Consider the following 25,642-nt stretch of genomic DNA (forward strand, 5'->3'; position numbering starts at 1 on the left):
CTGCATAGCCCACAATTCGAGCAGCACTCGGTGGCAGAACATGGCCTATAGGAGTATTACACCAGTAACCACGACTGTAATCATTTCTGTCTACACTTGCACCAGCCCATGGTAGGTCCAAGAGATCTGTCAGAGACAGAATTCCCATCCAGTGCACATAACTCAGAATCACATGGAGCCCAAGTTTCACTCCGCTGACACGCCCACAAGTCAGGATGACTGCGTGTGATTGGCACAGCTCCTTCACCCAAATGCACAATTTCACGGAAAGGTCCGGCCAAGTTCTGTCCCACTCAGAATGGGACGGACATACATAAAAATGTGTAAATCCGCTATTGTACAAGCGCTGTATACAAAACCTTGCCATTTGCATCCCTGAACAGAGATCCGTGCGACTGAGAACAGCCTCAAAGTGGGATACAGTGTATTGTGTTCCAGAATCGGCCCCAGCATGTTATATACAGTAGTTTATAATGAATGGAATAGCTGAAATGTGGAGAGAAGGGTTTGGGAAAACGACACGTCTTAGTGGGCAGCTGTGTACTCTAATTACAAAGTATCTAAAAATGAACTTTCCTTTGCGTGGGGAAGAGATTTTCAATTACAAGAGGAAATTTATGGCACTGTTATAATAAGTATCTGAGCCCTCTGCAGACAAGAATGCTGCAAGGCCAGCTCGTCATCAGAGCAAAGGAAGATTTGTACTTTGCAGAAGGGAAGTGTCCTCTGAGCCGCCGCGTGTGTACATTATACTGTGCAGCGCCAAACAGCTGTTTTCTGCTTGTACATACATCTGTAATGAAACGGCAGTCACAGCTTTTGTAACCACTAACAGACCTCGTATGATTGCATGAGAATAACGTCCAGGAACAGGAAGTTTCAAATTGACCAGTTGCAGGAAGGGCTGGATGTCACGCCACACAGTAGTACCATAAAATGCAACGTCCAAATTACATTTCTGAAAATAAATGTACAGAAGAGACCCGCTGCTGCTTCTTCCAGAATGAGGTTAAGAAATGAGGTTAAGAAAACAAAGTAAAAGAGCCATTCCGCTGTATAATGTGATTTCAGAGATTTATTTTTGCTATGCTGCGGGAGTTTGACATATTGAAAAGATATATATATATATATATATATATATATATACACTCAGTGGCGTAAGTTTGTCACAGTTGCCCGGAGCCAAGATATATATTGGTGCCCCCCCCCCCCCCCCAACCTTATATAATATAATATAATAGTATATGTGTCTGTTCTGAAATATGTGTTTTATACACACACACATATATATTGAGAGAGAGAGAGAGAGAACACATATATATTTCAGCGATCAGCTACAGAAGGGATATCAATGGCTTTCAATTAACTAATTTAAACTAGCAGGGGAGAAGAGGTGCCCCCTTGGGAGCAAGAGCCCGGCAGCAGATGACTCCATTGCCTCCCAGAGTTCTGCCCCTGTATGCACTAAACATCGGCACTCACCTTTCCTAGTTTTGGGGTGCCCTATGGCTTGTGACCACATTGTTTAAACAGAAATTGTAGGGGCTCTGCACTGACTAAATTAACTGATATAATAAATAGTGGAGATTTAGTTCATTAATTAATCAATGCATTTAAACCTGCAGCCCCCTTCTATATATATATATATATATATATATATATATATATATATATATATATATAGTGTCCTTTTGTCTCTGAAACACTGCCATCTGTTGGCAGCGAGTGAAACTACATATTTTTCACTCTCACACATGCGCAAACACAGAAGGAAGCAGATTAGCTTTGAAAGCTTTTTTCGAAGGGTGGTGGTGGGTGGGGGGGTTGTTTACTGTTCAGAGCACACTGCTCTCCCTCTTGTGCAGCAGCAGAGAACCAGGTAGCGAGAATGCGAGCAGGATGGTGTAGGCAGAGATACAGGAATGTCAGGATTCATGAGCAGAGCGGCCAGAAGAGAGATAGAAGTGGGTATAGGGCTGTTAGTGACCCAGGGATCCCAGCTCTCAAATATGTGAAGCTTTTGCAGAGTACTGTACCCAGGCATTATTAAACCAATTTGTTTAAATCTAATTTGCGCTGTTGGTTTAAATTCCATATACCCTGAATTTCGCTGCGCTTGCTCTGTGCAGTCCCATAGTGGGGGTGTGCAGGATGACAAAAGGGGGCACTGCTGACAAGATACGGAGGGCTAGAGGAGCTACCTTAACTGTCCTGTGACCCCCCCCCCACACACACACACACACACACCCCTTCCTCAAGGCTTAATCCAGCCCTGTATTATACACATTGTGCCCGTTAGTGTATATGACATTTCTGGACAGGGAGCTTTAAGAGAGGAGGATGCCCATGTGCAGCCTACTCCATTTGGGCCCCTACTTATCTGCCAGCATCAGTGCTGCCTAGCTCAATAGAGTCTGAGCACTAGAGGTCTCAGACTCTACAGTACTTCCCATGCACAGATCTCTGGAAAAATGGCACAGCCAACATCATCACGGGACACTGGAGCCGTTAGTATATAAAAAAAATGGGTGCAGCGTGTGTCATGTAGACCCCCCTGGGAGTGAGGGGCCCTTGCTCACCACACACACTACAACCATTATAAATACGCTACTGATTAAACATCCCCCAGATCCAGAAAGACTTTGTATACGAGGTCTATTCTCCGTGCAGACAAATTTCACCTCTAAAGGACAAAGAGCTGTTGTGGCATCTCTGATGGGGAGTGTAGGGAGAAGGCAAACAATCTAGGCAGCACAATCGTTGGGTGATGTATTTTGTAACAGTACTGTAGTACAAACACAACACGCATACAGTAATATATTGGTGCGCACTTGATATACTGTACATCGTTATATATCTGGAGTTGCCCAGTGTGCAGCTCCTTGACCGGTTCTTGAACTGAGTCTCCTGTGACAGAATGTTAAAACAAATTAAGATTTTTAGCATCAATACAGCACAAGAATGTTACAGAGGTACAAGTGCTGGATATAGCTAAGTGCACACAAGGGTAAAGCCTTTCTATATAGCTAAGGTAAGAGAAAGTAATGTCATTGTTCTTCTGAGGGAACCAGATTGAAAGCAGTTGCAGTCATTGTGCCTCTAATCTGTGATGGCAGGATGGTGTACTGTACCATACGTTATAATTCTTCAATTTCTTTAAGCTAAAAAATCAATCAGAGGAACATTATACTGAAACACAATTTATTTTAGAATATAGCTTGTGTATACTGTATTTTCTCATTAAGCAAAACAAATGTAATTACTGGACGTCAGTAGGATATTCTGGGCCAGATTCTCTAAGCTTCAAAAGTGATAAAATGGAGAGTGATAAACAGCCAGCCAATAAGCTCCTACCTAACAGATCATCTATATATGTCTAGTGTCCGTTTGTTTGTCTCCGAAACACTGCCATCTGTTGGCAGCGATTAAAACTACATCTCTCTCACACATGCACAAACACAGAGGCAATCACAAGGCAGCGTTTGCTTCAAACAGGATTACTAGTTGTTAATAAGACATTTAAGTGTGAATACACAAATACTATCATTTCAGGAGTACAGTTTAGATCAGGCTTTTCCAAACTATGGCCCTCTAGCTGTTGTGAAACTACAAGTCCCATCATGCCTTGCCACAGTTTGCTAATAGGGAATGCTAAAACTATGGCAAGGCATGCTGGGATGTGTAGTTTCACAATAAATGGAGGGCCACAGTTTGGACATACCTGGTTTAGACGGTGATAGACAGAAATGACTTGCCATACAATGCTATTCCTCACTTTGGGGTTGATGTATCAAGTAGTGAAAAAGAGTGGAAAGTGTACCAGTGTAGAAGTTACCTATAACAACAACCAATCAGCTTTGAGGTAGCATTTATCAAGTACATTCTATAAAATGATAGGTAGAAGCTTTTTGGACACTATGGACAACTTGATCCTCTTCACCACTATTCTCATTTCTTGATACATCACCACCTTGATTTGCTCATTTTCACATTGAGAATAGTATTATCTATGCCGAGACCTGGAACAAGGACCAAGTGATTGTGCAGTGTGTAGTGTGGGTGGAGTAAAGCTAAGATCACCTAAGGCCAAGTTCCACCATGCAATTGTCCCATAAACCTTCAACGTAACGAATATTACATTGATTATTTTTTTAATGTTTTGCTGAAGTCTTTATGCATGCATGAATTGATCAGAAATGTAAATGAAAACCCTATACAAATACACTAAGGCGTTAAATAGCACCCCATCCACGCACACACTCACACAGCTCAGTAGAACATATTGCATTTCAGTTGCGACAACGTCTTCGGTGTTTTATTTTGTTTGCAATAACAGATGGTTATGGCGTTTCTGCAATTCAGTTTTCGTTTTTTTATTCCTCTTTTTTTTTTTTCTTCTTCTTCAAATGGTCCTTTCTCTCACTTTGTCACAGCTGGTAACCAATCAATCTCAATTCACGGTACAGTGATGATAGCGTATGTTGTCCAGAGGCCAACTGCGATCGGGTTGACTTTTTTTTCATCAGCGTTTCATATCCGAAAAAAAAAAAATAATAAAAAAAATGAAACTGCGTGTGTGCATGGTGATGGCTGCCAGCGTAGCATTGTACAACTGTCATTAATCACATTCAGCAACAATGAGTGCATTCATACCCCGCAATGGCTGCCAGGTTTCTCAATGAAAATAACCCCGTTCGCGTTACTGTTCTCTAAATACTACTGTTTTATCATCTTTTCTGCTTCCAATTAGGCGCACACTCTGGTTGTTCTTACTGTTACATATCTAGCTGTTCAACTTTCTTAGGTTCCAGCACACTGGCAGAATATGGCATCAATGAAAGGATTTACAAGCACCTTTGAACAGGAGGTTGCGTCCGTTAAACCATTAAACCCAGTGAAATGCTTTCAGATAACATAGGCTATAGTGTTGGTGCAACCAGCAATGTTTCAGTAACACTTGTGCTCACAGAGAGCTATTGTTTTCAGTCCCACATACCTGTATGTGATTTATTATGCTTCATAACTAGTACCCGGCATATTGTATCATTACTGCTCTGTTCACAATTTATACAGAGGGACTTTTTTATGCCTTTTGGCTCCACGCCCAAAAACATCAGAGCATAGTTCCGTATATTGTGTATTTATATATATATATATATATATATATATATATATTTATATACACACACACACACACACATATATATATATTATATATTTCCATGTGTGTTATATATATGTGGTACACTATACATGGTATTAATTACTGTGTTTTGCATACATGGATTGTACATTAATATGTTATGTCATGGTTGCCGACCCTCCCGGAATTTGCGGGAGTCTCCCAAAAATCAGGTCCCCCTCCCGGCCCCCCGGAAGGGTGGGCAACCCTCCCAGAATCAGGGATACCCCCGCTGAGCCCCCCCCCAATCGCGGCATTTAAATGCCGCAATCTGCGGGTCTCAGAGGAGGGGGCGGAGCTAAAATGGCACAATCGTGTCATTTTAGCCTCGCCCCCTCCATGGAGATCAGTTATTTCGGCTATTTGTCGTAATGGGGACGGAGCTTAATGACGTCATCGTTAAGCCCCGCCCCCCAAACTCGTAATGAAAGATTCCGGAGAGGATTTTTTGCAAGTCGGCAACCCTGTGTTATGTATTTTGCATCTGTACATATATGTAGCATGCATGTTGCTAGTTTACATGTTATTTTTCATGGCACAGTTGTACGGGTTGCCCCAGGCCAAAACAACCTGAGTTTAGGACTAAGATAAATACCCTGCAATTTTAGACAGGAGCACCCAGCAATCAGGCACACCTTTGCCCCACTTTCTTACAGCTCGTAATCCTCAATGATACAGACCACGCCCCCTATGTAGACCATCCCCCCATTACTCTCTGGCTTGTCGTACTCCCTGTGGTTGGACCATGTGAAAATGAATCTGGCACTGTATACAATGGGAACTCGTATCACTCTATTTAATAATGTGCCACAGATAAAATACCCATCGGACATAAGGAAACAAATAAAAATGTCATTTCGTATATGTTAGTTCATCATTTCCCCCTCTGTGCCTATATTCTTAGTATGACTTTGAATAGATATCCCTTTCTATAAATATGATGCAGCACAGAAAAATTTAATATTTAATGGGGTTATTATGGAACTCATTTATATCTTCCCTCGGCGGACTTGATCTCCAGATAGGGATAGCTGTTTGTTTAGCCTTTTATTATTAGATGCCATGTTTTATATTTGGCGGCCATTCCTCTTGTTTTCCTAAGTGGAATTCCAATGGAAGAATTCAGCATTAAAGCCCTTTTGTGAGTTCTCCTCGTCCTCCACCTGGCCTTTCTCTACTAGTCTTCCCGGAGCAGATGCTCTTATTGAGATCTCTGCATTGATTCGCCATCTCTAGGACCAGTTGATAAATTCAATCCCTTGAGTTTTTATTTATTTATTTTCTTTAGTGTTTCCATCTGTGTCTATACATCTAGTGTGAAATGTAATAGGGCGAGAGAACCAGAGAGTGAGAGCTTTAGTAAGAAATCTCCAGATTTCTTAAAGCGGCAATCATTTACACTGCAAAATCATTCTGGTCCCACTATATCACACATGGCTGCAAGCATGGCTCGGATTAGTAGTAAAGTCATACCTCCCAACATGACCCGCTCCATGGTGGACACTATACTCTGTTCCTGGACTTCCCTCTTAATTTATGATTGCCATCACCTATTTGAACAGGTTAACTAATAAGAAAGGTGTTATAACCAGTGGTGGCTCCTGCCTTTAGACTTAAGGGGGGCTGCAATTTCCTGGGTGCTGCTCGTTGCAAACAGTCATTAATTATTTGCAGGTTATTAGTTTGATTTGCGCTGTACCAGTGTTTGTATGCATTTACTCTACATACTGTAAATGATGTACTCATATGCACACAAACACAGGTACAGAGCAAAATACACACAGTCTGGCCATGCTCACTGCAGAGAATTGCTTCTGGGCTGCACAGACAGCAGCCCGTATAAGAACTGTAGCTCTGGCAATTTGCACAGAATGGTTTCCTGTTGGAAGCTATTGCTGTCATCGCTCCATGTACTGGCAGCCCAATAGGGGGAGGAGTTTCCAGGTCTGTGTATGATGAGCAGTAGAAGCTTCAATAGGAATCTACTACATGCTGACCTCCTCCCCACAGGGTTGGGCTGTTGCTGTGTCTGACCTGCTGCTTCATGGAGCCTGGTGAGAGGAGGTTACCAGCGTGTCAGAGACACAGACAGCCAGCACCAGAGCACCGGAGGTAGGGGAGGGCCGCGGGGGGGAGCACCGGAGCACTGGTGCTGTCTGTCTGTGTCTCTTGTGTTGTGATTTTAACTGGAGGGGCTGCAGTCCTGCAGCCCTATAGCAGGAGCTGCCACTGGTTATAACACAGGTGATGGCAATCATGATTTAAGAGGAAAAGCATTGTGTCCCTCCTGGAGAGAGTTATGTTGGGAGGCATGGTAAAGTAACATTGAATGATTTCTCTCACCTTCAGAAATGAAAGTCAGCCTAAACTGACTTTTACTGTATTTCCACCACAGATCGCAGAATATAGAAACATAGAATTTGACGGCAGATAAGAACCACTTGGCCCATCTAGTCTGCCCCTTTCAATATGGGACGGGAACTGAGGTCATGTGACCTCAACCACCTGCGACCACATCATGTGACCTCAACCACCTGCCCCGAGCAGGCAGTGCCACTCGTACGTTCCCAGGGGATGCGCAGACCCCCTCACCATCGGAAACGCAAACTAATCACCTACTAACTGCCATTTACATGGCATTTTTTGAAAATAACTGTTGGTAGGTTGGTAGTTATTCTCTCATTTTATCTCTGTCCAAACATCCCCCTCCCCCACATAGAGAGATAGGTAATCCTGGTTGCATTCTGGGACTTGTAGTTCCAATACAACTGGACTTTCACAAGTTGACTAAGCCTGCTTTGAGATCATATGAAATATGTTGATCCCCCCCCCACCCGAAGCTCCATCAAGCGAAGTAAAACTAATGTGATCTTTTTCGCTAAAAGGTTTTTATCAGAGCACAGTGATGATTAAATAGATTGGAAAGGCAGGAACGCATAACAATGTTACACTGGCGGTGTCAGCGCCGGCACACTGTGTGTCACATATTGAAAACTGATCATATTAATTTGTCATGTTGCCATACCGCACGGAACAAAGTGATATTATTAATAATAGGCTAATACTGAAAGCACATGCAGGACTAATTTTATTGCCTCAAAGTTTTTAACTAATGCATGGAGCAATAAAAATGTCATAAAGATTTATGTTTGTGTGGAATTATTAAAGTCTAAAACAAGTGGTGCTAACAGATCCGTGTGTGATAAATCTATATACAGTACTGCAGGTACAGGCTTCCTGGTCTTTGGATGCATGCTACATTCTGATTTCTATTCATATATTTTTTTGTCTTGATATTTAGGTACGACATCAAGGATGATTACACCTTGAGGATTAAGAAGGCGGCCAGTACCGACGAAGGCATGTACGCTTGCATTTCTGAGAATCGGGTCGGTAAAGTGGAAGCTGCAGCTACGCTGACAGTGAGAGGTAGGTACATTATAAGGATTGCCCATTGGTCAACTGAAATCTTTTATATCTCAAGTTGTTCTGGTCTGTTTTAAGGAAGGACACAGACACGGGGCGAATTGACAAATTAAGTGGAATTTTGCCTTGTGCCTTGTTTCATTTGGCCAAATTTGAAAATAAAATTTGAGAGGAAGATTTGTTTGTCAATGAAAACTAGAATCCTAGCCCTCACTTCTAGCGCACACTGACCATACAATACAAAGCAGCTAGGGGTAAATGTACTAAGTGACGATTTACAAACCAGGAGTGTTGCCCATAGTAACCAATTAGATTCTGACTTTCATTTATCTGGAACATTCTAGAAAATGGTACCTAAAAAGGTTTGATTTGTTGCTATGGTAAACACCTCTATTTTGTAAACGTGAACTTTATTAAATTTGCATTACCTCACAAAACTCTGCACTTTGCAAGCAAAGCCCTCTCAACATACATCTACCCCAGCCCTCCCCCATCAGCTATATGCCTGGACCTGGCCTAGGGCCCTGATTCTGTTTGACTTAATAAGCTGTAACGGGATCAGAATGACACCCTCGTTACAAGCTTGGAGCTGTTTTCTGCCATTCCGGTAATGGGTCCTACACCCAGGGGGTGGGAGCTCTGTGCTGAGGGATCGACCATCGCTCAGACCGCTCCGCACATAGTGGTGCACCAGCGATGTGTGCTGAGCGATCTGTCACTGCCCGTGTGCTTAACAGAGAGAGCATGGGCGATGACTAGATATTTCAAGCATGCTTGAATCATCTAGGCCAGTGAGAGTGACCATTGGGGCCCGCATCACTATTGCTATGGGCCCTACACACACAGTGAGCACAGCGAGGGGATGCGGCACACTTATACAGTATCCATGCTGACATATGTAGACATATATTAATGCCGACCTATCGTATGTCGACAATTTCCGGGTACCGACTTAGTCATTCTTGACCAATAATGGTCAACCTAGACATTGTCGAACCAGGGACCGTATACCGAATAATAATGATACTTAGATCAATTTTGAATGTACGTTTGATATAACTAATAATGTGATTCTACCACAAGCGTGACCCTACCTATGTTCTTACTGGCCTGTACTTGTATGCCTGGACCAGGCAACAGAGGGGAAATTTATAGTAAACCCTTGAGTTTTGTGCTACATTTTCTGTTACAGAAAATCTATAATCTGCAGAAGTTTTGAATCTATTTTACAAAATGAAATAATATAAACTGACCCGTCTTCTAAGTAGATCAATCGGTTGAGGCGTATTGGTACTGTTTGCTATCTGTAATAACCAAATAAATAAACTCATTGTTCTTTTAATAATATAATATTAAGGCCTATATTCGGATCTGGAACCTACATGTTGGTCTCAGCTGGTAAATCTTTTGGCGTGCCACTTAATACGAGTTCAGCATACCAAGTCTGCCAGATGTGTTGGGGGTTGCTTACCCCAGGTATTAATAAATCAGGAGAGCGAGGAGACAGGTGGATTGTGTTTTATCATACAGTATGTGTGTATGTGGCTGAGCTTATGCATTGCCGCTAGTTTCCCTAGTGATGTTGTCACTGATAACGTCTGTCATGTCACACTCTTCACATACCGAAAAGGTGTCTGTAATACAGTCACTGTATATACCATGCTCGGCTTAACAAAGACAAATCAACAGGACTGGTTCCCAGAGAGTGTAGACAGTCAGGAGGCGATCATTCAATCGACAGTTGTTTTGTCTATATAAAAAAATCTTCGCCATGGAAAACGGTCGACATACATTTTCCATGATTATTTTTTTTTTTTACCGACTTCATATTTGACCATCCCAGTGGGCCGAGAGGGAGGGGATGTTGCACACTAAAGGGGCATACACACGTAGAGATCTGTGCTAAGCAATTTTGCTAAGCAATTTTGCTGGTGTCAAGATCTCCCATGGAGAGCACATACACACGCAGAGATTTCTGCTAAGCAATTTTGCTAAGCAATTTTGCTTTAGAAAAAGGCCGGGTAGTGGTTCAGAATGAGAGATTGCAATCAGTATTGGGGTGTACACACGGAGCAAATTTGTGCTATTTTCTAAGCAATTTAGTCAGATTGCTTAGAAAGTAAGCACAGATCTCTCCGTGTGTATGCTCCGAGAGATTAAATATCTCTTGCTAACTAAAGAGGCATACACACGTAGAGATCTGTGCTAAGCAATTTTACTTAAGTAAAAAAAGGCCGGGTAGTGGTTCAGAATGAGAGATTGCGATCAGCATCTCTCATTCTGTACACACAGAGAGATTTGCAGTCATTTGCTGAGCAATCTGACTAGATTTTGACTGCATGCACTGACTTAGTTAGCAAGAGATATTTAATCTCTCGAAGCATACACACGGAGAGATCTGTGCTTACTTTCTAAGCAATCTAGTCAGATTGCTTAGAAAATAGTACAAATTTTCTCCGTGTGTACACCCCTTAAGTCAGTGCATGCAGCCACAATCTAGTCAGATTGCTTAGCAAATGACTGCAAATCTCTCTAGTCTACAGAAAGAGAGATACTGATCGCAATCTCTCATTCTGAACCACTACCTGGCCTTTTTTTGCTTAAGCAAAATTGCTTAGCAAAATTGCTTAGCACAAATCTCTGCATGTGTATGTGCTCTCCATGGGAGATCTTGACACCAGCAAAATTGCTTAGCACAGATCTCTACGTGTGTATGCCACCGAGCCCGAAGCAAGGCGAGTGCAGCGAGCCCCGCGAGGGGACGCGTAATACCTGTGAAGTAATGCGCGTCCCCTCACGGAGCTTGCTGCGCTCGCCACACTTCGGGCTCGGTGGCTCGCTGCGATTTGGTTGCATGTGATGCGCTTGACGCAATTTTTTTGGACCCGATGGATACAATTAAAATCGCTGGCGCTGTGCTAGGAAACAAGTACCCTGAGCACTTACATAACTTTATCCCTTGGGGAAATCTCTGCAATGTTTTTGCTTTATGCTGTATGATTCTACCAACACTTTACAGAATGAGAATGACAAATTCTAATTGAAAATGCTAAAACAATAAAAAGATAAAATTGGGCCCAACATTTGTTGCATCACAACAACAAAATTTTCTGCAACACTACCACTTTTCTATTCTTAATTCTGCAATATGAAACATTTATCCCCTTGAGATTGAAGTTATGACACACAGGTCAGTGTGGCAGGGACAGCGTCTTTACACATGAATGTAATGTGGAAGATCCAGTCCAGGTTTTAGAGCAGCAGCAAGAAAACTGATGTGATCAGGGTTGGGCTGATTAAGCAGCACCTGTGGCTTCCGAATAAAAGTGTTTCCAGGGCAGGAGGTCATTGTTCTTGATGGTGGAATAGCTGCATAAGTGGTAGTCCGGGCTGTGGGCTATGGTAGGGACCACTGGAGTTTTCTGAAGAGTTTGTACTATGCTGTGACGCCTGTATGCTGCAATGCTGTAACCTTCCTTGCTCATGCTGATTACCTGGTAAGCTATTTGAGTGTTACAAAATAGACTTCATTTTATCTAGTGTATGTGATTCCTTGTCACAATAGCCGTGTTCTAATTGGTAGATATGGGCAACACCTCTACCTCTCCTTAGATGGTTTGATAGACCTTTCCTTCTCCGTAACTATTGGAGTGTAAGGGGTAACATCTATGGTTCTAGGTTCTGCACTCCTCTGCCATCTTCATCGACTCCAATATTCCATTCTGCCCATTGAGGGAGGGGCCTCTGGTGGTCCTCTCTGATCATGGGGTGGCCAACTGGTCCTCAAGATCTACCAACAGTCCATGTTTTCCAGGCCACCTGTGAATCTGTAGAATGTGCCCGTTAGGAATGAATGCAGAACATTTGAAAATGTAACAGTTTGTAATGACTGGACTGGTGCTAGTTCTCGAAGACCGGTTTGGCCAGCCCTGCTTTAGTTATAAAACTGTATCTTCAGATATGGATACATTAGGCTTGTACCCCAAAGACTTATTTTAATGAAAAATCAGATCCATTACTTATTCCTCACATTCAGTGACTGATGATTTGAGACTGACTTTTAATTTACTTTGACCTGTTAGGATGGTGTTCGAGCCTCAATGGTATTGTATGTCTTGATTAATTCATACATTGCATTGATGATATTTAATGTTCAGTATTAGACCCGCGTATAGTATTGCATGTCACACGTTCTGACAGACTTTTTTTTTTTCATTTCCTTTTTATGTTCTCTCACCACCATTGTAATGTCTTCAGTTCGCCCTGTGGGTAAGTACCCATCCTTATATTATGTTAGCATGGCGTTTTGCACTGCTCCATCCTTCACATACAGACTTTATGTAAGAGAACCTGATTGAGAATGAATCATTTTAGCGCTTGTTAAAACTTTAATGGGATGCTCTGTATTGTCTGTTGATTCCGTGAATGTCGCTTTCATTTATTTATTTTTGGTTTATACTAAAACGTCAGACCGATATGGCCCCTTCAAGTGCTGGATTCGCACATCTTTGCCCACAATCCTATGGGGCTGCAAACATTTAGGCGGTACCATAAGTGAATCGCGGGTAATTGGTGTCCCACCTTATATGCATACATGCTGTCATGGTAGGCCTACATCCCAGGAGGAAGGGTCCAAGTGTGATGATTAGGGCAGAGGCGGATCCAGGGGGAAGGTAAGGTGATTGTTCCCCATACAGTATAACACACACCTTTTCTTTGCAAATGCATCTAGCGTAACTTGTGACTGATTGCTCCATCACACCTGCCCCAGCCTCCAGGGCCCACAACAAAGGCCACATTGGAATTGCTGTAATCCATGTGCTGCTTACTGTACATGTGTGTGAAGCTTTTTATTGCGTTGCTTAGAATATTCTTAGTGATCTTCGATGAAACATAATAGGGTCTGAGTCTGTCGGTCTTTATGTACAATGCTTGGTACTTGTTTCGTTTCACAGCGGCAGTGGCCGTGTGTCTGAGTCCCCTTGCGGGGCTCGCTACGCTCTCCCACGCTGCAGGCTCAGAGGCTCGCTGCGCTCGCCACACTATCTAAAATCAACTCTATGCCAACGTGGATAGTAGGGGTATGAACTATCTACGTTGGCATACAGTTAATTTCGTTTATTTTAGATAGTTTGGAGAGTGCAGTACCCGATAGTTCACGGCGGCCATGCTGCCGCCGTGAAACTAAACAAGTACCCAATGCTTTTCTTAAAGTAAAATAAAAATAATAACTGGCAACTGAACAGATATTTTGGGGCAATTTTGAAGCAAAAGCAAAAATGTTCTTGAAGAAAAATGGAAAATTATTCATGTTACAACATCCTACAATTGGCTACAATAGAATAATTATTAACATATCCCCTACATATCTTCTACTGATCTAATGGAAACCTAAGCATGACCGGCAGTGGGGATACTGGCGGTCAGAATACCGACGCCGGCATCCCGATAGAGGGAATCCCGAAAGAGGTCTAGTAAGTTTACTTATCTTCCCCTAACCCTCCTTCCACACAGCCTATCCCACCCTCCCCCCACAGCCTAACCCTAACCTCATCTATGTAAATGCCTAACCTTAAGTCACCCCCTACTGCCTAAAGCTAACCACTCCCCACATGGCCTAAAGGTCCATACACACCAGGCGACTATGCCCAGCATGCATGGACAGCGATCGCTGGCTTTCCCCCTGTCCAGCGCCGACGGAGGGGGGAAGACGGCTTTGCATACCCGCTCATCTGCTGGTATAACCAGCCGATGAACGGCTTTTCCGGCGATGATGTGGGAGCACGCAGCAGCGCTCACTGCTCATCGCCAGGCCATACGTACTGGGTGGCTTTGAGCTGAAAACCGCTCAAACTTGCTGTTTTGAGCAACTTTCAACTCAAAGTCGTCTAGTGTGTATGGGCCTCGTATAATGGAGTGGGCGTCCTCACCAGAGAGGGGCCGGGCCTTTGGGAACATGTGGCCACGCCCTCATGAAAAAATTAACGAGACAAAGGGAAAGGAAAGGCTGCCGATGCAACTGATGCAACAGTGCTGTGTGCTGAGCCCCAGCTCAGCACACAGCACTGAGTAGCATGTGCTGATCTGGGGAGAGAGGCTGTGCTGCAGCTTGTCATCTCTCTCCCCACTGCATGGCTCCCTGCAACTGGGGAGGGGGGAGTGGGACCCAGGGCCCCTCTGGCAGACTCGGGCCCAGGCAGGGCCGCCACTAGAACTGTTGGGGCCCGGGACTGACCTACAGTCCGGGTCCCCAGCGGCACAGCACTACACCCCCCCCCCCCAACGCCACCCCCCGACTGCGCCCGCCCACGCCTGCCAGCACCCAGCCTCCCTCTACCCATTACCATTACTTACCATGACACGGCATCGCCCTCTGGCTACTTCAGCCTCTCCCATCGGTCAGGTCCTGAGCGCACACTGCACAGTGCAGCCTACAGAGCGCCGAGACCCTCTGTGCACTGTGCATGCCTGGCTGGGGGGCCGCCAGTGCGGGGAGGGGGAAGTGGTTTGCGGGTGCCGGGGGGTAGGTGGTTGGCCCTCCAGAACCCGAGGCCCGGGACAGCTGTAAAAAGTACCCGCCCCCCCCCCCCTTCCTCTCAACGCCACTGCTTATGACCAGCATACCTTCACAAACTTTATATAGATCACAAAACTTGTCCTAAATCACCAAAAGCAACTTGCCACTTTGCAGCCTTGTGCTGAGCAATGTAGGGGGAAATTTACTAAAGGAAATGTGTAAAAAATAGGTGTAAAAATAGGTGTATTTGTATCCAGAAATACACTTATTTTTGACATTTACTATCCCGAAAATAGGGCAATTCGTATTGATGTGCTATCAATACGAATTGCCGTATTTTCGGGATAGTCAATGTCAAAAATAAGTGTATTTCTGGATACAAATACACCTATTTTTACACCTATTTTTTACACATTTCCTTTAGTAAATTTCCCCCGTAATATCAGGGAAAATAGATTACTATAGTAGATACCTGATGTCAGAACCCCATAGCTCGATAGATCAAGTGGAAATAGTTTACTCTGGAAATGACAGAACTCGGCACACAGGCACTTCACCCTGAGCACACTGTGTACTCTTTTTTATATGTCAACTCTGAGACTTCTTAAAAAGAAAATAAAGCATCGAAAAAGGACCGCATCGTTTATTTTCGATTGGTAAGAGCGCAACTAAGAGACTATCTTCCCCCCCTTTTTTTCTGTGCTACTTGGGAGGTTTGGCGACCTCCTCTAGATAAGTTTTTGTGTTGCCGCTCTTAGCGCAATAGTAGTCTGTAATTTTTGTATCTATTACACTGTGTACTCTGCTTCTAGAAAAATTGAAGTTTATAAAACTATTTTACTGTATAATGAACTGTGCTAAAGGGGAAAATTGTTCCCATATGGATAGAGACTAAGAAAACATTGTCATAAGTGTCTAAACCGAAATGATTTTGCAATTAACCATCCTGTCCAGAGGTTAACGGCAGAATATTTTTTGCCTTTCTGAATAAAATATGACTGGAAAAAGGCTTTGGAAAATGTATTTGTTTTAAGCACTTTCAGCCCCAGGCACGTATGTTTCATCATGAATTAAATATTTTATCAGGTAAACCATTTTCTTGGAAGGGAAAGTTGCTGTGATAAATCGAAGCCTGGTCAGGTCTAATTGGTTGGCAGGCTCGGAACATAAGACTTCCTTATTTATTTAGGATCCTGTCAAAGCCTCATGTGTAAACAGAACTTACAGACAGCTACTGTAACTAACATCGATTGGCTTGCATATTATAGGGTAGATTTATCAAATTTTGGGAAGTGATAAAATGGAGAATGATAAAGTACCAGCCAGTCAGTTTCCATAATTTTAAAGACTGTTTCTTTAAAAATGAAAGTTAGCAGCTAATTGGTTTATACTTTATTTTTCACCAGACTGGGGGCCAGATGTATCAAGCTTCAAAAGTGATAAAATGGAGAGTGATAAACAGCCAGCCAATCAGCTCCTACCTGTCATTTTTCAAACCCAGTCTGTGACATGGCATGTCGGAGCTGATTGGCTGGCTGTTTATCACATCTCCATTTGATCACTTTTTTAAGCTTGATACATCTGGCCCTGGACGAGATGTACTAAGCCTTGAAAAGGGATAAAAACAGAGAGTGATAAACCACCAACCAATCAGCTCCTACTTTTCGTTTTTTAAATCTAGCCTGTGACATGGCAGTTAGGAGCTAATTGGCTGGTGTTTTATCAATGTACATTTGATCACTTTTCAAGCTTAGTACATCTGCCCCTTTGTCTCTCTCCCAACTTTGATAAATCTGCCCCTATTTTTGACCATAGGGTTAGCATTTTAATTTTGTCCTTTACCTATATTTGCCTACCCTCCCGCAACAGCCGGGAGGCTCCCAAAAATTGGGTGGCTCTCCCGGCACCCTGGAAAGGTGGGAAAAGTCCCTCACTTTTATGTTTATGGTAGATGGTATATGAAATAAGAAGGGTTCCCTTTCATTTGCCAACTCAGGCGGCAAAAGTGCTGTACCAGCCAATCAGCAACTGTATGCCGTTTTACAGACTTTATTTGAAAACAATTACAGAAGCTGATTGGTTGGAACTTTCCACTTTATCTCTTCCCATGTTTAAAACATCTCCCTCTCACTAGACTAGACTGTCAGTTTAGGTATATTCCTGCTGATCCTGTATAGTGCTGTTCCTTTGTCCCCTTGCTACATTTTACATTGGTTTCAATATATATTAAGGGGAACGTAGTTTTTGGTAAAATGTTAATCCTCTAGAAGATGAATGGATTAAGAGATTCTACCCAGGCCTTTTTTAAAAGCTCCTAATAACTCTACTATGTTTTGTTATTGATTATTATGTCCCTTTAAGATGTTGACAGACAGTATTTTAATTTGTTTTGTATAAGGTCACGTTGCCAATCCATCACTTCATGGCGCTGACAATGATGAATTCTCACCAAATGAAACAACCTTGTGTGTGGCACCATGTAGTACTCTGTTTAATACATTAATAATGGTGATATATTATTTACTTCTTTTAAAATATTTATCATGACATGACAAAACATATACATGCATCGAATGCCTCATCAAATACCTGCCCACACTATTGGCTGTTATCCTGAAAGCTTTTTGTCTGCAGAAAATGTGCTTTCTCTTTCTTTACACAAGTAGCAAAATAGAAACTTTGGGTGAGATTTAATAGGACGAGAGATTTAGTAAGAATTCTCCAGTTTTGTTTAAAAGCGGCAATCATTTAGACTTCAAATTGAACTGTTTTTTTAGTGTAAATGATTGCCGCTTTAAAAAAAAAACGGAAGAATTTTTACCAAATCTCTCACTTCCTGAATCTCTCATCCTATTACATTTCCCCCTTTGAAGCAAATTCAGTTGTCCGAGTTCAGTTTCTTCATTTTCTCTCAGTCTGACAAAAGCATGCATCATTCCTATGCCCAGGCTTTCCTACCCTCCCAGAATGGGCGGGAGGCTCCCGTCAATCATGTTTGACGGAATACCTGACGGAATACCAAAAACACATAACCCATCCTTGTGGATTATATTTCCACCGGGTGGGGGAATTGCAGTTGAGATTCACATCAACGCAGTGTGTTACCTTAAACTTAAGGGTAACTTAGATAACATCGCACTGATTATTAAACGCTATTTGGTTATTAAACATATTCAACTAGACAGCTCTTTAGCATTTCTAAAAATCAATATTGGAAGTGAATTAATACAATTATTGGGCATGTGGGGGTCCACGTTGTGAGGGTAGTGATATCCTTTTTATTACATGTTTATGTTCGTATGTGTTTGTGTCTTATATTTCGCTATATTTTACTAATAAATTAATAAAAGTTATATTTTAATATCCAACTCTCTCTGGTGCACCACACAGACACACTCCTTTGTCTTTCCGATTTTTAAGATACAGACTTCAGTTATCACCAAAGAAATGTGCAATAATGATGGCGAATAAAGCCCAATTCCCCCATCTTGTCTGACTGTTATATATTACAAACTTGCTATGTTACTGTATGTAATAAATTACTTTATAAGGGGAAAAAAAAACCTGTAAAGTGCATTTGTATTTGGTTTCATTAGTGTAATACTTCCAAACGTCTATTCATTATCTCCTGTTTTATCCGGAATTATTGTACAGCACTAAAAATGAGGTGATTAACCTTGAGGTCTCCCATCCAGTCATCCTGCGACCCACCTCACACATGGCCTATGCTTCTGTATTCATGTACAACACGCTGATCTCTGTATCTGCCCACTCAGCTTCAGATGTTGATATTAGCATAACAGTGCTTATGCATGACATTGATTGAAGTCTGTGCTAACTGAATGTAGCAAGAAAGCCATAATATGAAAAGATGAAATGCAATTTATTCCATGCTGCATTTATATGTCTATTTATTATGCGCCCATCAGCCGAATGCAGCAGGGGCAGCCATTTTGTGGCCCAGCAAAAAAAAAAAGTGCAGCCTACCAGTACTGTACAGTTGGAACAAGTAAAAACATTGAGTAATAAAACATACACAACATCAGCTTCTATCTGCCGTTTTACAGGCTCTGCTCGAAAAATGAAAGTTAGCCGCTGATTGGTTGCTAAAAGCAACTTCTTCACTTCATATATCTACAAAATTGGATACGTTTCTCACAAAGGGGTAGATGTATGAAGCAGTGATAAGGGAGGAGAAGTGAGCCAGAGGAGAAGTGGCCCATGGCAACCAATCAGCTGCTGTGTATAATTTTATATTATGCAAATTATAGATGTTACTTCTGTGCTGATGTGTTGCCATGGGCCAATTCTCCGCCCTTATCACTGCTTCATGCATCTACTCCAAAATGTCTTACAAGATACAAAGAAAGATGAACGCAATTCAGCCACAGATGGTCCCAAATTGCATTCTGGGAATAATATATATATATATATATATAATAGTTTGATAACTTGTATGTTTTATTTACAATCTACAGTCTTTATTGGGATATTACTGATTCTGTAATAGGCAATTTCCTAACTCGGCCTCTTCCATTATTTCCAGCACCTCCTCAGTTTGTTGTCAGACCGCGAGATCAGATCGTGGCTCAGGGAAGGACTGTGACGTTCCCCTGTGAAACGAAGGGTAACCCTCAGCCTGCTGTCTTCTGGCAGAAGGAAGGGAGCCAGGTAAGGATTCCGCACTTACGTGGCACATTATGCCTGCTTTGAGGAAACTGCCACAGGCTCTATATTTGCATTAACACGCCTGACAGTATATTGTGCAAGTCAGGTCTATCAGATTTAAGACGTACAGTTCAAGGGCACACAGCAAATCGGTGGTCCACATTAATCACAGCCGGCAATAAACTAAGCGTCCATATAATATGTCACATACCAAAGCTCTAACACATCTCATTAATAGTTACAATTACATTTATTCAGTATAACGGGGTTAGCGTAGTGCAGAGGATTCAAATAGTAAAACAGGGTACACAGAAGTCCAATATATTATGTGACACAAAAATAATGCCATTGTGGATTTATTATTATCTGATATAATAATACATGGCCAATATGTCACAGCTGCACCCATGGGGCCTCATTCACAGCTGCACACAATGCCTCCAAAGTGATGATGATGGGGGTTGTGCAGCGGGGATTACATCCCCTCCACCCAAGGCCTACCCCTCCACCACCAGAGACCCCACCCCTTTTCAAAGCTAGGCAGCATTACTTACTTTGAAAGTTGGGAGTCATGGTGTCAATCTGTCGCACAGCTGACTCATCACCAGCTTCTGTTACTGGGATTTGAACCCTGTTTACTTGTATGTTCAGTGTTGTTCTACACCAGTGGTTCCCAACCTTCACCACTGGGTGTACACTGCAGACTGGTTGGGGGTACTTGAAAGTAATATTGGTAATGACGGAAGAAGAGGAAGAAGCCTCTCCGTTGCTGTGGAGATGAACCGCGTCTCGTCTGGTTCCGCCTTCAGTGCCCCTTCCTGCTTTTGCCCAACCAGAAATCCCCTGGCAGCTACCCGCACTGCCCTCAGACATCATCATTCACCTGTCTCGCACTTATTACAATGGAGGAAGTGGCAGCATTAATCCTACAAGCGTTAGCGGGAACCCCAGAAACAGTGCACAACCTGCGGCCAGACACAGGGGGAACCGATTCCTAAGCGCACACTACTCCGCCGCTACGCCTTAATATAAGGACATGCAAAAGGATGCGCAAACCACCCACTTACACCCCACTTGTAAGTACTGTGGATATGTCAAATTGACAGGAGGGGGTACTCATAAATGAAAAGCCTAATCAAGGGGTACGGAGAGAAAAGAGGATGTGAACCACTGATCCACACTGTAAACTATATTTGAAATATGCACATGTGAACACTTTTTTTTTTTATTATTTTTATATTTATATTGTAAAATCCTGTATCCGGTCTTGTGAGTGCTAAAATCATATACTGCAAGAAGGCTGTGTGAGCGAAGGCCTAATAGCTAGATAGACCACAAATGTAGAACAGAGACAATTATCCATTCAAAGCCGACAAAACATGGGTAATAGTTCTTGATATAAGCGGCGTGATTTACAACACATTCCAAAACAAAACCTCCCAGTAGCATTTGGGGAATCAGATCTTTTGTCAAGGTCTAGAAAAATCAATAAAACATTGTTGATTGTCATAGATTAATAATCTACTCCTGCAGGCAATGTAATGGCTCTGGGGTCGGGTCGAAATAAATAACGGACCGCAGCGGTGGTTAAGACAAAGGGAAAAACTGGAGCAGAATGTAGAACAGAACCAAACGGTTATCTGCTCTGAATTATATGCTCTCCTAGGTAGGCAACTCTCCGGTAAAACTCTGGTGATGTCCCATCACTTTCGAGAAATTAAAGTAATGGTTAGATTCATGAATATGGTTATATAATGCTGTGTTTGGTGCCACCGCTGTTTATTGGATATTTATAATGTGAAGATCTTGGAGAGATTTACAATGAAAGTAAATCATTGTAAATTCTCTAAGCTAAAAATGCGGTAAAAACCCGTTATCGGGTTTTTAACGCATTTTGGGATGCTGTAAGCATCCCTCGCCGGGTTATCGCGCCAAAAATCTGGCAATGTCCCATAGAAGCCTATGGGCTTCTACCGCAACCCTCCGCCGCCCCGCACCGACCCACCACCGCCCTGCACCGACCCCTGCCGCCCCGCACCCCCCCCCCCCTCTCACCAGTGTCCGGGCAGCACAGAGCTGTGCTGCCCGGATCTGTGACCTCCTCCCTGCACTGATCCTCTTCCGGGTGCCGGGAGGAGGAGAGCCCGGCGCAGCAGCATCAGCGCCAGGTAAGGGAGGGCGGGGAGAGCCGCCGTATCCCCATGGGACCCGCTGACTCTATCGCAAAGGACAGCTCTTAACGCAAGAGCTGTCCTTTGCCATAATTATCGCATATGTTAGTGCATGTGCGATAATTATGAATGTGAAGTGCGGCGATAGGGGGCGGAGCTGGGGTGCGGATGTTAGAGCACCCCCCTCCCCCAATATCAGTCAATCCGACAGATATTGAAGATTTCCTACTGAAATCGATGCATTTCTTCAACCAGCATGTTGATCAATACAGTTGGAAAATAGCCGCTAATAGCCGAAATAGCTGAGAAATAGCAAGCAATCATATTCTACTTATCATCCATTTAGTGCAGCGATGGCTAACCTTGACACTCTAGCTGTTGTTGAACTACACATCCCAGCATGCCCTGCATCGGTTTTGGCATGGCCAAATAGCAAAACTGTAGCAGGGCATGCTGGGATGTGTAGTTCCACAACAGCTGGAGTGTCGAGGTTAGCCATCACTGATTTAGTGCTTTTTAGGGGATACTAGATCGAATCTTATTGGTTGCTACGGGTAACATCTTTCACATCTAAAAACTCACACTTGAGTAAATTTACTTCTTAGGGTCAGATATATCAAGCTTCAAAACGTGATAGAGTGGAAAGTGATTTAAAAAAACAACAGCCAATCAGCTCCCGACTGCCACGTTACAGGCTGCGTTTGGTAAAAGGCAGTTAGGAGCTGTTAGGGCTTTTTGTTTATCGCTCTCCTGCAAATTAAAAATCTCCCTCACAAAATGTCCGCCCCCTTACAGCAGACAGTTTTGGAGGCTGAAGCCTCCTCTAGCACCCTTAAAAATAGTCTGCTGTAAGGGGGCAGACATTTTGTGAGGGAGACTTTTCATTTGGAGGAGCGCCGGGACCGCAGACAGGTAGATCTGTGAGTCCCCGCCACAGTAAGGCAGGTCAGCGCAACAATAGCCCCCATAGACTCCGGCCCCCACATTTACTCTGCAACTCCCCGCCAGCGCGGGGTCTGCGGGGCTATTGTTACGCCACTGGTTATGGTTTATTGTAGTCACATAAAAAGCTGCTCACGAATCTCTCTCCACTTTATCTCTCTCCAAGCTTTGATACACCTACCCCATAGTTCTGAGCAATGGGTGATGATATTTTCAAAGGGTCCCATGATGTTAAATTAAAAAGGGACAATAAAAGTATTGTTAGGATGACAATCTATGCGGAGCCAGCTTTAATTTAGTGACATGCTAATGTCTATGTTAAGTGGTTCTGAAGTGGAACACGTGAATCTTTTAAAGTGGACATCCATTGCTTCATTATACAGAGAGAGGCTACAATTAACACAACACTTTATTTAAGTCATCTAGTTTAATTGAATAATGTTAATACCCAATTTATACACTTGCATGGTCTTATTTTAAAGTAGGGCATTTTAAAGGCAGAATTGTATTAATTAGATGCTATTACCTTCGTGTTGAAACATTTCTTCAGTTAATTACAAGCTTGATAATTTAATTAAGTGCATCCCATAGGGGAAAAATGTATTTACTACACTGTAAACACAGAAGATTATATATAGATGGACCCTATATGGACAAACCTATTCGGAAGCCTGACTATTATGCCAACCACTATATTGTATATAGACAGTAACTACATATATACATAGATACTATCGATAGATTGATATTGTTTATAGATAGATACAATCGATCAATATGGATAGATATTAGATAGATAGACAGATACTTGATAGATAGATAGATAATAGATATACACTTACTAGATAGATACGATAGATAGATAGATAAATGGATAGATAGATAGATAGATAGATAGATAGATTGATAGATAATGTATAGATACAGCAGTTGATAGATAAAAGATAGATACAAGTTACATATACCCATTCACATCACAGATTTCAGGTCACACCTGGGATTGTGACACATCAATTGGGGAGGCGGAGCGGAGTGGCGGCGCATCATGCGGGAGCAGGGGAGGAGGCAGCACTGAGGTGACGCTGCTGCATCCTCCGTAGGTGGGACCTGAATCACTTGACCCGGTTTACCTATTCAGACTACCCTGCATCCTGGGTCCGACTCGGGAATAACACTGCTTATACTCCAGGTCCGATTACCATATTACTGGACTTGGGATATACAACATGGCCCTTTCACACTGCACACCGACCCGGGTTGACCCGGGTTATTTTTGCGGTGTGAAAGGGGTATTAGGTATAGATTATTAGATAGACATACATTATCAGATCGCTAGACAGACAGGCAGACCCTATATGGACAAATGTATTCGAAAGCCTGATTATTACACCAACAACTATATTGTATATAGACAGTAACTAGATAAATACATAGATACTATAGATACTATATATAGTACTATAGATAGATTGATATTGTATACAGTTTCTAAAATCTATCAATAGAGATAGATAGTTAACTACTAGATATACAGATACTAGATAGATAGATAAATAGGTAAATAACTACAAATTGGAGATAGATAGATAGATAGATAGATATAGGTAGATAGATATATACATAGGTAGGTAGATAGATAGATAGATGTATAAATAGGTAGGTAGATATATAAATAGGTAGGTATATATATAAATAGATAGATAGATACTGGATTGATAGATAGGTAGATAGATATATAAATAGGTAGATATATAAATAGATACAAAGATACATAGATACTGGATTGATATATAGATAGATAGATAGATAGATAGATACATAGGTAGATAGATATATAAATAGGTAGATAGATAGATAGATAGATAGATAGATAGATAGATAGATAGGTAGGTAGGTAGGTAGATAGATAGATAGATAGATAGATAGATACATAGGTAGATAGATATATAAATAGGTAGGTAGGTAGATATATAAATAGATAGATAGATACTGGATTGATAGATATATAAATAGATAGATAGATAGACAGACAGACAGACAGACAGACAGACAGACAGACAGACAGACAGACAGATAGATAGATAGATAGATGTTCTTGATGCAAACTGTTCTCTAGGAATGAAACCAGAATTATACAAATGACTTCCATCCCAATAAACATATGTCTCATTGTATGAAAGCCGTTATACTGTACTGTATTGCTGCGGTTGCTGAGAAATGTCTCACACATGATTGCTTTCATGCTAATATTGTTTATACTGCAGTTTCTGTATATTGTCTCATAATGTTTATATCCATTTCTCTATTTTTTTTTTTCTCTTTATTATTTTCAACAGAATCTGCTGTTCCCAAATCAGCCCCAGCAACCCAACAGTAGATATTCAGTGTCTCCAACTGGAGACTTAACCATTGCCAACATTCAGCGTTCAGATGCCGGCTACTACATTTGCCAGGCTTTGACGGTAGCTGGGAGCATATTGGCAAAGGCCCAGCTGGAAGTGACTGACGGTGAGTGTACATGGTTTCTGTCAGCCTGCGAGCCTCCGTGACCTGAAAGAAAGGAAAAATGCTTATTGAGTGCCATTTGCCCAGCCTTGCCATCACTGCTGGAAATTTTATGGTGACTGCACATTATATACAAAACAGATTAAACTGTGTCGGCGTAGTGTCCCTTAACATTTGGGGTCTTGTTTCTATAATTAATGTCAACGTGCTGTTCCAACATTGCCATTCTAG

General features: G+C 42.3%; 1 protein-coding gene across 8 annotated transcripts in view; it reads left to right on the forward strand.

Moving 5' to 3' along the window:
- ROBO2 (roundabout guidance receptor 2) overlaps positions 1-25,642 on the forward strand; it is a 901,650-nt gene that overhangs the window by 769,789 nt on the left and 106,219 nt on the right. For all 8 annotated transcript variants that reach the window (XM_083171916.1, XM_083171914.1, XM_083171910.1 and 5 more), the window contains exons 6-8: positions 8,484-8,611; positions 19,672-19,796; positions 25,243-25,414. In XM_083171916.1, coding sequence (XP_083028042.1) covers positions 8,484-8,611; positions 19,672-19,796; positions 25,243-25,414 — 425 coding nt within the window. The remainder of the gene's footprint in view (positions 1-8,483; positions 8,612-19,671; positions 19,797-25,242; positions 25,415-25,642) is intronic.

Source organism: Crinia signifera, chromosome 2, assembly GCF_055691185.1.
Source record: "Crinia signifera chromosome 2, ASM5569118v1, whole genome shotgun sequence".
NCBI lineage: Eukaryota > Metazoa > Chordata > Amphibia > Anura > Myobatrachidae > Crinia > Crinia signifera.